The sequence below is a fragment of the Acomys minous genome (genome assembly GCF_964271855.1).
Source record: "Acomys minous genome assembly, chromosome: 8".
NCBI lineage: Eukaryota > Metazoa > Chordata > Mammalia > Rodentia > Muridae > Acomys > Acomys minous.
The window spans coordinates 10,983,513-10,996,645 of NC_140489.1; the positions used below are offsets into that span (position 1 = coordinate 10,983,513).

A 13,133-nucleotide genomic window follows, 5' to 3' on the forward strand; every position below is an offset into this window, starting at 1 on the left:
GGAGCAAACAGTGGCTCAGGACCCCTCTCTGTGAGTCTCTGTCACTCAGTTTAGAATCTACCCAAGCAGAAAGCAGGCAAACAGCTGGAGCAGAGCCGGGACAGGATGCCATTCCTACTAAGTCAGTTCCACCCCCCAAATGAGACGGCAAGTTACTTAAACCCGCACTTACCAAGCCTTTTGGTCTTTCACACACGACCTAGAATGACTGAGGGCCCCAAAGAGCTGTTGACTCTGAACATGACAGCTACTGCTAGTTAACACATCAGCGAAGAAAGCCAAGGACATTTAGCAGTAATAAATCCACCATGTGTTAACATAAATATCATTTCTTATAAAAATAACTAGATTTTTCCATAGCATAAAGAAATTAGTAAGAAGGCATTGTTTACATTCCGTGGGTTTCATTACTGCCTGGCTTAATACAAGACAGCTGGGTTTTAATATCTGCTTCGGCATTTAATCTATGGCAACAGGGCCCGTCATGTAGCCTCTGGAAAAGTCCATTTACACTCCTGAGAGAATGAGAGTAGAAAAGGCAAATAACTTCTAGGTGTGATTATGAAAATAGTTTTGACCCTCTGGAAAGGCTCAAGGACCCCTGGGGTTTTCAGATCACACTGAAAACCATTGCGATAAATTACAGCATTCCAGGCTGCAGCTACAGGGTGGCGGGGTAGGTGCATAGAGGAAGTGAAACCTCGCTAAATTATTTCTAAGACCAGATGGAAATATACCCAAAAGTCTATAGTTGTGGCCTCCAGAGGAGACAGTGGCCTTTTCACTCCTTTACTCTTTCTGGTTTCTCTATAGTGTGTATATTTGTTTTAGAGACAAAAAACATTGCTTTTTTTTTTTTTTTTTGAGGCAAGGTTGGGAAAGCCATGGTGTACCCATGCCCTGCAGAGTAAGCTGGATGGGAAGGTCACTTTAAATCATTAGTAGCCAGTGTTGGTGTGGGGGAGCATCACGAAGCAGGCTGGTGGGGACGGCAGCATTGCTCCTTAATATGCTCATCGATCCCTGGCACCCGGCACACATTCATCACGGTGCCATGTGGCCTGCCTGGGACCCAATGACGAGAATTGAAACTGGCTCAAGCTAATCATTGCCAGATGAAGGTCAAATATAGGTGACTATATAACAGCTATCAGGGTATGAGCTGACATGCTACTGCCTAAAGCAGCTGGACACTTACAAAGGAGAAGTCCGCAGACTTGACTACAAAAGATGTTAGGTCTTCCCTGCTTTAAAAAAAAAAAAAAAAAAGATAATGAAATACCAGAACTCAAATACCACCTGGGGGAAGGAAAGGCGGTGGGATATGATGCGGGTCAATATTGTTAGCATGTAAATTGCCTGGAGAAGGGGCCACTAAGACCACAGGAGATTAATAGACAGGAACTCCAGTGACAAACCACTGATTTAGCATACTCAGGGTGCCAGGCCTGAGTCTAACCACACTGTCCATGACTGAACTCATCTGATCCTCAAACAAGATGTCATTAAATTATCAGATGGGGGGGGGGGGTAATAACTCTGTCCTGTGGAGGACAAGGAGACTGTGCACATAGGCAGTGGTGGGGCCACAAGCTAACATTGCGGGGCAACAGGAATGAATGCTATGCATCTGGGTACCCAGAAGAGATGCGCTGGTGACAGGAGTAAGTGAAACTGGAGGACAAGAGCAAGGGACAGGAGTGGACATGCCAAACCCCGAGACCTTCTTCCTCCAGAGCACATGACAAGAGCCTGCAGCAAGCGGACAGCCCACTGAGGACATAAGAGACAACACTGAGAGAAACTGCCCAGGCTGAAAGAGATGGCAGCTGCGCATGGTGGCACACATCTGTAATGCCAGCACTCCAGAAGCTGTGACAAGAAGAATGCCACAAGCTCCATGCCAACCTGAGCCTGAGTGAATTCCAGAGTGAGACCCTGTCTCAAAAATAAACAACAAGCAAAAGGCAACTGCAGGAGGCAGAATGAAGAGCAACGCAATCTACGCCTCTCTTCATTTATTGGGAAAATTTCTAGTAATACTGAGGGGAAATCACTACTATGAAGTGTGTGTGTGTGTGTGTGTGTGTGTGTGTGTGTGTGTGTGTGTGTGTTTGCTTTGTCTGAAACAGAGTCTTGCTTATGTAGCCTAGGCTTGCCTCAAACTCTTTCCCTCCTCAGGCACCCAAATGCTGAGACTACAGGCATATGCCAACACAACTAGCTATCAAAAAAATTAATATCAAAATTTTGTAGTGCAGCTTACAAAAAGTGCCAATGGGCCGGACACTGTGGTGCACACCTGTAACTCCTGTCTCAAAAAAATGAAAAATCAACAACAAAAGTGCTAATGGTGTGACTAAAACCGGATGATACACCCAGGGAAAAAGGGCAGAAGAAAATGCTGATCGTGACATGTTTACAACCGTCACACATGAGTGGGAGCACTAAGGTTTCTCATTTCTGCCATTTTCTTTGTAAAATGTGACCATTTTTACAATGAAGAAAAATAAAAGACCACCCCCCTTTGTAAGAAGCCAAGAACCTCACCATCACTGGGCCGTAGACAGGCTCCTTTAAGAGTCTTCTGTGTCCAAGTTTTAAAAGCAACAAGAAATAATTCACTAGACTGTCTCAACTCCTAAGCGTGCCAATTTTGCAATCTGCATTTTTCAATTACATTAAAAGCATTTTTCCAAATTGCTCTATTCTCCCCTAATGACACTGGATGAGACTGGATGAGACTAGCTCCCCGGGGACAGAGCTGGCACCTTCATGCCACCCTTCTTTCGCCGGCAGCACTTGCTCGTGAGCTGTCCTTGGTGCACAGAACTGGTCAAGTTCAACCACAAAGGCTCCCAGAGAGCGGAAAGCACACAGGGGCAGCCACAGAGCTGCTGCATTTAGTCACCTAAGGTTTGTTCTAAGAACCACGAGCTTGTAAAGCAAAGGGAAACACGCGTCTTGTGTACCAGCCTCAAACTCCTCTCGGTTTTCACTAGAAGGAAGCAGGTATCAGAAACACTTCACCTCCCACAAAAAGAAAGAAAGATCCAGCCCAGAAGCTTACAACTCTTCCCAGGGGTGCTGCAGCCTGGCTATCAACCACCTACGCCACGTGAGGAACAACACACAAGACTTCACCTTCCCTGGAGGTGAGAAGGCAGAGAGAGGAGCAAATGGAGTCCAGGACTGTGTACCCCGGACCAGCCACCTTTCCCTCCCTTGGTCTCTGTCAAATGAAGAAGGGCACGTGGTCTCTGCATGTGCTGGTGTGTGCACGAGTTAACACAAACACACAGACTCTCTCCTCGCCTTCACCTAATTACCCTTGATGCACTGTTAATCACTCACTCCCCAAATACCAAACGCCCACCACCACAGCCCGCACCTCCTCCCCAGCTGCGCCTCTCATTTCCAACAGATCTGCCTCGTGCTCGGAATAAATTGCCAATCATCTGCATAATGCTCCACGACTCCTTACTCCACGCATCAAATCACTTCTCAATCTCATTTCGTAAAAATCCATCAAGAATAATTCTTTCAAAACTGAACTAAACCCTCGCTCTGGCACTTGGACCCATAAATTCCTTGTCTTTGAATGTGAAATATATCACTTTTTACAAAGCACATCCAAGATAGCCTAATATAATCAGATCCACTAACAATGATAAATCAGCAAGATCCTGTAATATATAAAAATGCAAATCCAAGCCACCATGGAAATCATCTCTACTCCTCCTGCCCCTCCACAGAGCCCAAGGAGTGAAGCTGGAGAGGCCGGGCCCATCTGGGAGAAGCGGCTGGCTTTTCCACTGGGCATTTCCAGAGGTGGAGGAGGGAACAGCTCGCTGGCTTTGCTCAATCTCTGTAGCCTATCAGCTCCCCAGGTTGCCTCCATCATATACCTGCTGTGTAACCGGGAACAAGTTGCAACCCCTGTGGTAAAGTGTGTTAAAAAACTGTGCCTAGCAGCATGTGGTGGCCCAGTGCAGCTGCTGACTCCCCATTCTCTCATGTGTCCCTGGTTACCACGGAGCTGGCGATCCACATGAGGAGGCACCAGCTGAGGTCACCAGCCTCCGGCACAGGGCCTTCAGCTGTTCCTGAAGGCAGCTGTCCTGGGGTGCGGGGCGGGCAGTACAGCTCCCTCCTGCCTTTCCTCAACTGTGAGGTGGCCTCCCCAGCACTGCTGAAACTCAGGCTTTTGGAGTCTAGCAACTGTCCCCATCCTGTGAGCAGTGTGACACCTGGCAAGTGGACTGGCCCCAGCAAGACCTGGCAGTACACAGCACTCCAAAGAACTGCAGAGGTGGCTTGGTACTATTGATCTCAGAAAGCTCCATAAACTCTAACGGCATTTATCTCAGGAAGACTGAGAATGAACCTCTAAAATCCATATGTACAAAAACTACGAAGAGATTCACAGAAGTAGGACTGCACTAAGTAGGAAGACTCTAGGTGAGGTGAGGGTTTGCACATTTGTGTTTTAACCAGTCAATACAGGTACCAGGGGGTAAATTTTCACTTATGCCAGGCACTGAGCTAGATCATCTTTCTTCATATCTACGGCAATAGTCCTCATAATTAGGCACTCTCTCATTTTGCCAGTGCTACCTGGAGACCAGAGACTAAGTGACCTTACGCCAAGTCACCACGGGGCTGAGCAGCAGTGGAGAGCAGCACTGAAGGTCGCCAGTGTTCAGGTTCCATTTCCCACATGGGCCTTCTGCTGAAGCCCGGTAGTACACAGCCCACCTTCACTACATTAAGTAGCAGAAAAGATGACAATTATGCACAGTGTGATCGCTGCAGGACTCCTTGCTTTAAAATGGACTCCAGAAGCTACAGGAAACAACACAGAAGAGACAAGGCCAAGCGTGAGGAGCGAGACAGTCATAAAAAGGTTTGCGGACAGTTTTTCAGTGAGGGTTTTGTTTGGCCTCCTGCCTACTAGGTAAGCGTCTCCCCTCTGAGCTCCACCCCCAGCCCCGCAAACAATACAGAAGACAATCTGATGGACGACAAGCTAGCGCACACACGATCGGCTGGACTGTGTCGACGCCTGGGATGAAGCAGCCAGGCCAGGGTGGCCCAGTTGTGAGCGCAGCAGTGGTGTCTATTTTCTCCCTCGGATCCCACTTATCTGCGTCTGCCAAGTTTCCCCAGTAAGCATCAGTTTGGCTTTTTAAAAAAAAATATGTTAAGAAAGCTTGTTACTGGAAAAAAAAATCTAAAACAAATAAAGCCAATCAACGCCGCCTCACTCATGTGCTTTCTGTATAGCTCTGCCTGTGTAGAAACTCTCAGGGCCACAGCAGGGAGCAAGCTCATGCGGCAGGGAGTCCCCTGGGGGGCTGCTGGACAGGCAGGCAGAGCTGGCTGTTTGGCTTTTTCCCTCAGAAAAGGCATCAAAGGCTGAATTCTACCTTTACGTGAGGTGGGTGTTCAAACATGTGGAGCGCAGTAAGGTCCCGGGGGAACGAACAGAAAGTATGAAGGGCGTCTGTGCTGGGATTCCAGCCATGAAAGCCCTGAAGCTCACAGAGGAGGGCAGCAGGGTCAGCGCCTGAGACAACAGAGCAGCGGCGCGGAGACTGTGACTCACTGTTTTATTTTACTTAATTGCTCTGGCTGTAAATTTTTCAAAACTAATATAAGCATATTTTACAGCTCACAGAACATTTAGAACATATTAAAATACACATCTTTCCACCGTAATGTGCCTAGTTGAAATTCCTGACTCCAAAGCTGAGCTCTCGGGCAATGAAAGCCTGGCGCTCAGGGCTTTTACATCCGTCAGATGGACGGTGCTACTCTACTCCGGATCAGAGAAAAATCATCTCAGTAAATGTTACTGTGAGTCAAGGATTCTACCACATTCTAGAAGCTTGGATGGGCCAAAGATAGTAAGTCTTATTGTGCCCCCTAGAGGTGAGTAGGATTTCTGCATGCACATACACAGGATTTAAAAAAAAAAAAAAAAAAGCTTTCCTAAAGCAAAGCAGTGAAATCCAGAAAATGTCTTTAAATCTTCATTGATTACTTAACATGTACTAAATTTCATGCCAGATGCTACAGAAAATATAAAAATGGGTCTAGTGTGGTTCTGCATTCACAAAGCTTACAGCCTGTCAAGCAACTGATCCAGTGAGGCACCACCACTCGCAGGCAAGGGGGCAAATCCACAGCACTCTGAGTGCCAGCAGCACATGCCAGGTCCTACCCCAGGTGTTCACATCCAACCTCATTTACTGCTCAGAAAGACCAAGGACACACATAATAAATCCCTACACCCACCAGGTTTTCTGTGGTTTATAACCACAGGCATCAGTGAAATCAAGAGGGAAAACAGTGCTGCTCAGCAGGCCACATACCAACCTGCAGCCTAGGTAGGACTTCCAGGCTGAGCGGGTGGGTGCCCACCTGAGCCCTCCATGCCCTAACCCATCTTCCCATCACAGCTGCTCGGTCCTACTATCCATTCTGCATTCCTAACTGACTCAGAGGCCCAGTTACACAAAAGGCATTTGCCAATCAACCCCAATCACTAAAACTGCCAAGCATCTCAGTAAAGCCTCCACTCTAGATCAAGTTCACCTTTCACCTCTGGCTTATAGACGCCCGAACTGTCAGGAGCCCTCAGTGGGAAGACAATGAGGAAACACTGATCCCAGCAGCCATCGTCAGTATTGCCCCAACTCAGCGATGGTATGTGTCTCTGCCCAGAGGCTTAGATGTTTGCAGAGGGCTAGACAGGAGGTAGCTTCCTAGCAGTCAAGGAATCTCACGCTGGCATCAATACTGGCAGCCCACACGCCTCCTGGAGACCGGCTACACATCAGCCTCCTACACGCAGCCTAAACTCGGGCTTTTTGTCATCCCAAGCAGGCCAACTGCGACCTCTTCTGGCCATGGGGTATCAGACCAGTCCCGGCACGTTCATCCTCACCACAGGCAGAGCTCCTACATCGTGGAGCACGGGGTCCTTGCCTTTAACCCTAGCATCTAAAGACAGAGACAGGCAGATATTCATGAGTTTGTGGACAGCCTGGTCTACATAAGTTACAAGGCAGCCAGGGCTATATAGTAAGATGCTGTCTTTAAAGAAAAAAAAAGAAAAGAAAAGAAAGCTTTGGGGTGAGCAAAATGGCTCATCAAGTAGATGCACTTGCCACCAAGCCCAATGACTAGAAGTGACATAGTGGAAGGAGATCTGATTCCCCAAAGTTATCCCCAAACCTCCACACATGTGCCATAACAGACACATGCCCCAACACAAACACATACACAAAAGTAAATGTTTTTCTAAGTCATCATGGTCAGGAAGCAGGGAGTAGAGATGGCTCAATCTGTAAAATGCTTGCTTCACAAGCAGAATGATGGGATTCAATTCCCAGAATCCATGTGGAAAGGCCAGGCAAGTCACAGAGTCTTGTAATCCCAGCTTTGGGGAAACAGAGACAGGTAGATCCCCGGGACATGCCATCTGGCCAACATAGCCTCCATGGCAAGTTCCAAGACAATGAAAAACCCTATCTCAAAAGACTCACACACACATACACACACACGCGCGCGCGTACATCCATCCATCCATCCATACACACATACACACACAAAAAATTCTCATGGGGGTGTGAACATAGCTCAGTGTAGAGTGTTTGCCTCCATGCTCAAGGTCATGGACTCAAGCCCCCAGCACCAAAAACCTCAAAAAAACAAGAGACACCTATGGTGTCTGTTTAGGAAACTGAAATTTCCTGTCAGTAATGACCTAGGGTAGCCAAGGGGCCTTTAGGTCCACTCCACAGGGCTCCCATTAGTTCAGAGGTAGTGAACAGGTTGGCACCCATGAGGACACATCTGATCTCTCCATGAGGCAGCATGTTAGGCTCGAGGCAGGACAGCCACAGTGATCCCTCCCACCTTCTTGCTGCCTTGTGGTCCCCAGGTCTGCCAGGCTGCCCTCCCACCTCTCTAGTGAGCACTCTAGAACCACAGCTAAGTCCCCCAGGAGCCCCGAGCACACTAGACACTGTGGGCACAGCTCATGGAGGTGTTTGTGCGGCTGGCGAACCTTCAGGCCTTTCCCAGGGAACACAGCACAGGCCAGTCGGTCCACTGCAAAGCCTTGACCTTAGTCCTGAGGGGCTGGGGAAGGAGGCCAGGCTGCTTCCGCTCTCATCCAAAAGGCAGGGACCCCTACATTCAAACACTGGACAGTGCACAGGGGAGTGTGGGAAGAGGGATGAATAGACATAAATGCAGTTTGTCACCTCTCTAGTCACAACAAGAAGGACCATCTGGCTCAATGCATCTCTTGCTCCTGGCACACTGCCCAACCCAAGACCACAGGATGGAAAAGCAGTGTTCATCGGTCCCAATCTGAGCTGGGTCTTGACTATTCAGTAGAAACTGGTCAAGAAAGAAGCAGAGGAGAAGGAAGGACAAAAGAGGAAAAAGTCCAGCAATCAGGTGAGCTCAAAGATAAGGGGTGTCCTGTGTCCTCCAGAGCCAGTCAGATACTGCCAAGAGACAGGCCAACTGAAACCCTCAGACAGGTCCCATACCCTGTCAGCCACCCCAGAACACTGAACATCACTCACACTGATCGCAGAGCCCAGTGCTGCAGAAGCACCAAAGCCTGGCTCAGAGAACCGAGCAGAGCGCATCAACCATGCTGGAGCCAAACACGGGTTTCTATGCCATCTGTAAATATGCTCATCTAAAACTGGCACCCACAGCCGTAGCTCGCTTCCCAGCATCTGGGTCTTCCTCCATTCGCTTGAGAAAATGTCTCCTGGGTTGGTGGGTTGGGGCTCAAAACAATCTGCAGATAGAAAGACTCAGATAAATGGGTCTTAAGGATGCTGAGGATAGAATAGGCTGAGGCCAGCATGAGCTCAGTCCAGCTCTGCAATAGGTGTTTTGTTTTTGCGGTGGCTTTTTATAGTTGTATATGTGCAAGAATGCATGTATGTGCAGGTGCACTTGTGTTTATGTGGGCCTGTATGTGAAGGTCAGAGGACAACTTTAGCTGCTTGGTTTGCTTTTTTTTTTTTTTTTTCCTATTTCACATACATTGGTATTTCGCTTGTGTGCATGTCTGTATGAAGGTGTCGAATGCCCTAGAACCAGGTGCTCACAACAGTGTAGTTCATGGGACTGTGCTACTGGAAGGCGACAAAATGTCCAACAGGAAAGAAAATGAACTATGGCATTCTTGGGTTAAAATAATGTACTATGCTGAGTGGTAGTAGAGCACATCTTTAATTCCAGCACTTAGGAGGCAGAGACAGGCAGATCTCTAGAAGTTTGAGGCCAGTCTGGTTTGCAGAGAAAGTTCCAGAACAGAAACACAGAGAACTCTGTCTCAAAAAAAAATTTTTTTAATGTATTATTATAAAATGAAGTAAAACACCATCACCTGGTCCTTCTGAACACTGTGGTGCTGTGGCAAGGCAGCACTGGGAAAGGAAGGGATGGAACAGGAAAGGCCAAAGAGCTGAGGCTGAGCACAGAGAACTCTCTCTCAAACATATCAAGGAGAATTACAGAAGTTTCCAGAAGGGAGTAAGAAGCCTGTGCCCACCTGCTGCCTGCCTGACTCTGATCCTAAGAGCCACTGAGAGCTGTTTTCCCTTATCTTACCTTGAATGTTTTATCCATGGACGCAGAGAGAAGCATGTGGCTCTTAGAAAAGGCTGGACACCACTGGATGCTGTTCACAGGGCCCTTGTGGCCTCGCAGGTGGAAAAGCACTTTCGTGGGGACCGTAGTCTCTCTGTGCTGACTGTTCAAATATGGCTGAATGAACTCAGACGCTGTGGGAGGCACATAGAGGGGAGCTGGGGCACATCTGGCAGGGGGTCCTGGGGGCTTTATGTCTTTGGCCCCACTGGCTTCTGGATTCGGTGCCGGCAGCTGCCTCAGTCTCTTGGGGGTATAGGGAACCACACAGTCCTCACCCCTTTTCCTCTGTGAAGAGCTGGCATTTCCAGTGATGCTTTCAACTTGGCTTTGGGCATGAGATGATGACCTCAGGGTGTCCCAATCAGGTTTTACTGGCTTTAGGCAGGCAGCTGCCAGGGGCACGTGGCTGGCTGGAGCTCGGCTCATCCACAGAGAAGGACGAGGAGGCTTACTGGTGGGGAAGGCGGTATCAGGTTCCTTTGAGGGCCACTGCAGCCTCTGGCTGGGACAAGACCCCGGGTCTCTTCTCCAGAGCCGAGCCAGCGGCAAACGATGCCCCCCTGGGTCTTCATCAGGACTGTCCCCTGTGTGCTGTGCCCTCTCTTTTGTTACATCCACAGGAGCAGATACAAACTCCATCCCAGAAGGTCTGGTCACACCAGAGGCTTCGTTCAGCTGGCCTTCAGCATTCATCCTTCCAGCGGGCTCGGGCTCGGGCTCTGAGTCAGAATCATCATATGCCACCAGCGAGGCCATGCGGACACACAAAGGCGACTTCCTAGAACTAAACAAGGTCAAGAATCAGCAGCTGAGAATGAGAGAATAGCTCTGTACTTCAGAGCAGGATGGTCCCTTGAGAGGTGGAGGCTTCAAAGTCCTCAAGCACAAGCACATAAAGAATGAAGGTTTCATTTTCAAAAGAGCTAAAAAGAAGGAATTACAGATATTTAACACAAAGCAATGATGTTTGGTGCAGGAGAGATGGCTCCGTGGTTAATAGTATGCCCTGTTCTTCCAGAGGATCCAGAGTCAGTCCCCCACCTACCTCAGGCAACTCCCAACCACAGGCAGCCCTAGTTCCTGAGGACCCAAGGCCCGTTCTGACCCCCACAACTACCGGCACGCACATGCACAGACCCACACACCAACAATATATGCTTACACAGAAAGCTTAAAAACAGAAAGCATACCTTTTTGGGGGGATGGGCTTCAAGACAGGGTTTCTCTGTGTGACAATGCTGGCTGTCCTGGAACTCACTTTGTAGACCAGGCTGACCTCAGACTCACAGAGATGCCCCTCTCTCAAGTGCTAAGATTAAAGGCATGCACCACCATGCCCCTCTTGAAAGGATACCTTTTTTTAAAAAGGAAAAATAAAAAACAAATGATGTTTGGACCAGCAAGATGACTCAGTGGGTTAAAGGTGCTTGCTGCCAGCCCTGAAGACCTGAACTCGATTCCTAGAAGCTACATGGTGGAAAGAGGAAAGCAACTCATGAAAGTGGTTCTCTGACCTCCACATATGTGCACTGACATACATGTGCTCGCCTAGCCATACAAAGAAATAAATTTTAAAGGAAATTATGTTGGGGGAGATCTATATGTTAATCCAAATTTAAACATCATATAATAAATAAAAACCTAAGTAATATTTAAAGATAAATGGGTTTCCTCTTCATTAGACATAATTAGTTAGACCATGTAAATTTTTTCCCAATACAAGGTTTTTCTGTGTAGCCCTGGCTGCCCTCAGCCTCCGTCTGTAGACCAGGCTGGCCTTGAACTCACAGAGCTCTGCCTGCCTTTGATTCCTGAATGCTGGGATTGAAGGCTTGAGCCACCACTACCTGGTTAAACATATCATTTTAAAAAATAGAAACCGTGTGGGGCTTAGGATGAAGATCACTGACAGAACTCTTGCTAACACAGGCAAGGCTCTGGGGTTCACCCCTCAGCACTGCAAAGCAGGGAGAATGAGAGGAGAAAGTAGAAGAGAGGGAAGAGGAAGACACCAGCAACGAGCTAGGTACGGCGGCGCCCACCTACGAACCCACACCTTGTGAAGCTGGGGCAAGAGCAGTAACGGATTCAGAGCCACCCTGGGATACATAGTAAGGCCCTGTGGTTAAAAACACACTTCTGAAGAAGTGGAGCAGCAGCAGGGCACCTGCCTGGCATGCACAAAGTTTAGGGTTGGGTCCTAAGGCAACAGTCTACCCACGCGTGCCAAAAGCAAGTCTGATCATGGCATCCAAATGTTTGTTTCACCCCAAACGCACAGGTTCGCACAATACTGAATTTCCTTTTAACAATTCTTCCTGGAATTCTGAGCCACCACAAATTGTTATCAGCTAGTTCTCAGTAAGAGATGCTTTGATCTAGAATTCAGTATTTTATTTATTTCTTACTTACTTACTTACTTATATTTTGGGTTTTTCGAGGGCAGGGTTTCTCTGTATAACCCTGGCTGTCCTGGACTCACCTTATACACCAGGCTGGCTCAAACTCACATCAATCCACCTGCCTCTGCCTCCCAGAATGCTGGGATTAAAGATATGTGCCACCATACCTGGTGAATTCATTATTTTAATTCCATAAAGAAAGAGAACAGCCAGTCCGGGCAGGAAGAAAATAAGGATGCTAAGCACATCACAGCCAGCAGAGGGAGAGGTGAGAGAGGGTGCAAGCTGAGCCATGGACCAGCTTGGTTTTATATTTGTGTATGTACTGTGAGTGCAGGAATACCCGTGTGGATGTGCAAACCTGTGCTTCTACATACAAGGAGGCCAGAAGACGAGTCCTGTGACCTCATCTCACTCTCTATTTCTCTGAGGCATGATCTCCCTGTCTCCAATCGCTTTGAGGCTGGGTTACAGACAAGTGTGTAATGCGTACTGCCTGGCATGTTACAGGGGTGCTGGGATCCGAACTTTGGTCCTCATGATTTCAAAGCAAGTGCTCTTAATGGGTGAGCCTCTCCAGCCTCATACTGTTAACACAAGACCTCACTTTGTAAGCCTGTCTCAGGCTGAGATTACGGTATATATCACAACGCTGGGATTCAACATCCCATTCGCACCCTTCCACACCTATCCCCTAATGGCACTATTCACCTCAGACCCCTGCCACGCAGGTCTGTTAGTCATTCAACGCCTGCAGCTCCCGTTCCCACCAGCTGCTGAGTCCAGACAATTAACAGTGTCCACATTTAAAGTCCTTTTCTAAAAAGGACTTGTGAAACTAGTCATCCACGCTCCAACCAAACTAAAACCACACACCACACACAGAACCATGCTCTGCAAATAGTCTCATCTCTACATATCCAGCAGGGATTTGAGGCCAATCTCCTGGTTCCTCAAAGGGAACCCATCAGACTCCCACCACCAGGCTATATTGAGGTCAGTCACAAGCCTGAAATTTCCAGCCACCCAGTGGTCAGC

The 13,133-nt window shown here is 48.2% G+C and overlaps 1 protein-coding gene across 2 annotated transcripts in view; it reads right to left on the reverse strand.

The window, feature by feature from the left end:
• Window positions 1-13,133, reverse strand: part of WDR25 (WD repeat domain 25) — a 138,458-nt gene that overhangs the window by 124,190 nt on the left and 1,135 nt on the right. The window contains exons 1-2 of one of the 2 annotated variants that reach the window (XM_084791757.1): window positions 10,884-11,047; window positions 9,652-10,477 (exon numbers count right to left, since the gene is read on the reverse strand). In XM_084791757.1, coding sequence (XP_084647883.1) covers window positions 9,652-10,449 — 798 coding nt within the window. In that variant the 5' untranslated portion in view covers window positions 10,450-10,477; window positions 10,884-11,047. Of the gene's footprint in view, window positions 1-9,651; window positions 10,478-10,883; window positions 11,048-13,133 lie in introns of those variants that run through there. The other variant, XM_084791756.1, reaches the window with a different exon arrangement.